Here is a 3,285-nt window from a genome sequence, read left to right on the forward strand (position 1 = left end):
AAAAGACACTTCCCACACAAGGAATTTCCTTCCCACCACCCATCACACACACACACACACACACACACCCATCCCATCAGACACACACACAAACACAAACACACCACTGAGCCCACAGACCCCCACCCCTTCAGAATGAGCGTGAAACAGAAAATGGTTTGCAAAGAGGGTTTTAAATTGTGTTTAATCAATTATACGTTTCCTGCATTCTAAAACAGGCACCCCGCGTTTTTAGTGTTATCTAAAACATCATATAATTTTACAGCTCAACAGATGTAGGGATTTAAGCTCCTACAAAAAGACCATATGCCAGAGGAACTCCATTACCATTTTTTTATGAGTGTCGGGCAGGCGTCTCCACAATGAAACACAGTGAGTAATTTTTTTTCTACGTTATTAGAAATAAATACAATCTCTTTTTCATTTATTTAATTTCTTGTTTAAGGGCAGATCGTAGTGGCGGAAGTTAATCCGTTAAATCCTACCATTGTAATGGGATCTTTTAACAAGATCTGCTTTTTTTCTCACATTTTAAAAGCTCTCATTTTTTTCCCCCATCTATTTCAAGATTCCGATATCGAGGATTTTCATCTGTCAGACCTTGATTTGGGTAAGACTTTTATTTATAAAGAATAATAAAAACGGGATGGAAAAATAACAATTATTTTACTAAACTTTTTTTATTTTTTTATCCAGAAACCATCACAGCGACCGAACAATGCTCAAATATTCGGACAGAGAGAGAATTTCTTCCGCAACCAAACAGTTTTCGCCAAAATAATAGCAATCCGGCGGTTTATTTAGGAGAGCAAAACGGCCACCTACCTCTACATCTTCCACGGGTCTTCTAGCCACAGGCAGTACAGGGAACGCTGCAGCCGAGGCCGCTTCAACCCCGATCAGTCTGGCCAGTTCAACAATCGCCTCGGCCTGTCAGCCAGCCTGCTCCTACCTCCCTCGCGGCTAACCCTCCTGGAGGTCCAGCTCCTCTACAAAGCCCCACCTCCGTCTGGCCAGTTCATCAAACGCCTCGGCCTGTCAGCCAGCCTGCTCCTACCTCCCTCGCGGCTAACCCTCCAGGAGGTCCAGCTCCTCTACACAGCCCCAGCTCTGTCTGGCCAGTTCATCAAACGCCTCGGCCTGTCAACCAGCCTGTTCCAACGTCCCGTGCCACAGTGCATCCCCCAGGGTCTCAACCCGGCTCTCTCACCTCGCCAGCAAAGTCATACTGACGCGAATGGAAAAAGAGACAGAAGGGGTAAGCTTAAAAAATATTTTATCTAAGCCGTTGTGATGAATATACGTCGGACATATATATATATATATATATATATATATATATATATATATATATATATATATATATATATAAAATATAATAACTTTTTTTTTCTCACAGACACATCCATTCTGAATGAAAGATCTGATCAGCCAGCTTTTAGTTCAACACCCATTGAAGTCGTTGGTAAGAAAATAACATAAAATAATTCTTAGTTTTAATATCATATAATCATATATATTTTTCTCTGTTAGACTCTCAGCCTCTCGCTACAAGAAATGCTCTTCAAAACGGAGAAAAGAAAGTAAATAGCCTTTTTATTTTGTTAGTTTTTAGATTTTATTTTTAAGTCAGTCTTACTAAAGTGCGTTATTTTTTTTTTTCTCACAGACACATCCATTCTGAATGAAAGATCTGATCAGCCAGCTTGTAGTTCAACACCAACTGAAGCCGGTGGTAAGAAAAAATAAAAATAAAATAATTCTTAGTTTTAATATCATATAATCATATATATTTTTCTCTGTTAGACTCTCAGCCTCTCGCTACAAGGAAGGTATTGAAACTCCGGCGATCTTCAAAACAGAGAAAAGAAAGTAAATAGCCTTTTTATTTTGTTAGTTTTTAGATTTTATTTTTAAGTCAGTCTTACTAAAGTGCGTTATTTAATTTTTTTCTCACAGACACATCCATTCTGAATGAAAGATCTGATCAGCCAGCTTTTAGTTCAACACCAACCGAAGCCAGTGGTAAGAAAAAATAAAATAAAATAATTCTTAGTTTTAATATCATATAATCATATATATTTTTTCTCTGTTAGACTCTCAGCCTTTCGCTACAAGGAAGGTATTGAAAGTCCGGCGTTATTCAAAACGGAGAAAAGAAAGTAAATAGCCTTTTTATTTAGTTATGCGCTTTATTTTTTTCCTCAGTAGGAAAACGAAGGAAACGCTCCGCCATCGTTTCTGCAGCGCCGCTGGTCCAACACAATGCGCAAGGGGACGCAGTCATCCAGGATATAGCAGAAGCAGGAAGTGCTGTAGTCCAAGATATAGCAGAAGCAGGAAGTGGCGGTGAAGTTGTAGTCCAGGAAACCGGAAACAGCGGAGAAGATCAGGAAACCGGAAGTGCTGTAGTCCAAGATATAGCGGAAGCAGGAAGTGACAGAGAAGTTGTAGTCCAGGAAACCGGAAGTGGGAAGATCAAAAAATTGAAAATACGATTAAAAAAAGATCAGACCAGACAGCTTTTAGTTCAACACCCGAAGCCAATGGTAAGAAAATAAAATAAAATAATTCTTAGTTTTAATATAATATAATCATATATATATATATATATATATACATATATATATATATATATATATATTTTTTTTTTTTTTTTTTCTGTCTCAGACTCACCCCTTCTCGCTATAACAAACAGACTGAGAAATGAAGGTAAATACCCTTTTATTTATTTATTAAGTTTTATTTATTTATTTTTTTAGTCAATCTTAGTAAAACGTTTTTTTTTTTCCTCAGTAAGAAATCGAAACCGCCACTCCAGCATTCCCATCAGAGAAGAATCCAGACACCTGGCTTTTCACACATTGACGGCTGTGAGTGAGCTTCTGTCTGCAGCCGGCAACCAAGAAGAAGTTCCCAAGCGCATGGTTATTCAAGCATTGGCAGCTGTCGGCAAGCTTCTGACTGCACCAGGCAACCAAGAAGACCCTGGCTACCGTTTGTCCATCTTGGTGAATATGTGCTACATAATGAGGAACATTCTTGGATGAAAAACGTCTAGTAAATAAACATGTCTGACCCGCATTTATCTCAGTCAAACACATCTCCGAATGTTTCTCCTTCTAGTGAAAATCAAAATGCATCACAACCAGATTCTTTAGATGAATTTGTCTCTGAAGCGGTTTTACAAATTTGCGAAATATTGCCAATGATATAAGCCCTTTAATTGATGCCGGTTCGCCTTTAAATCCGATCTCTCCTTTAGAAGATACAATTCTTTCTCAC

At 38.4% G+C, this 3,285-nt stretch overlaps 1 protein-coding gene across 1 annotated transcript in view; it reads left to right on the top strand.

Moving 5' to 3' along the window:
- Positions 1-3,050, top strand: part of LOC107103947 (protein NLRC3-like) — a 69,075-nt gene extending 66,025 nt beyond the window's left edge. The window contains exons 8-10 of the mRNA XM_015403815.1: positions 805-1,258; positions 2,212-2,469; positions 2,797-3,050. Coding sequence (XP_015259301.1) covers positions 805-1,258; positions 2,212-2,469; positions 2,797-3,050 — 966 coding nt within the window. The remainder of the gene's footprint in view (positions 1-804; positions 1,259-2,211; positions 2,470-2,796) is intronic.
- Positions 3,051-3,285: the final 235 nt, after the last annotated feature.

The sequence above is a fragment of the Cyprinodon variegatus genome, unplaced genomic scaffold (genome assembly GCF_000732505.1).
Source record: "Cyprinodon variegatus isolate N-32 unplaced genomic scaffold, C_variegatus-1.0 Scaffold1570, whole genome shotgun sequence".
In the NCBI taxonomy this organism is placed as follows: Eukaryota; Metazoa; Chordata; class Actinopteri; order Cyprinodontiformes; family Cyprinodontidae; genus Cyprinodon; species Cyprinodon variegatus.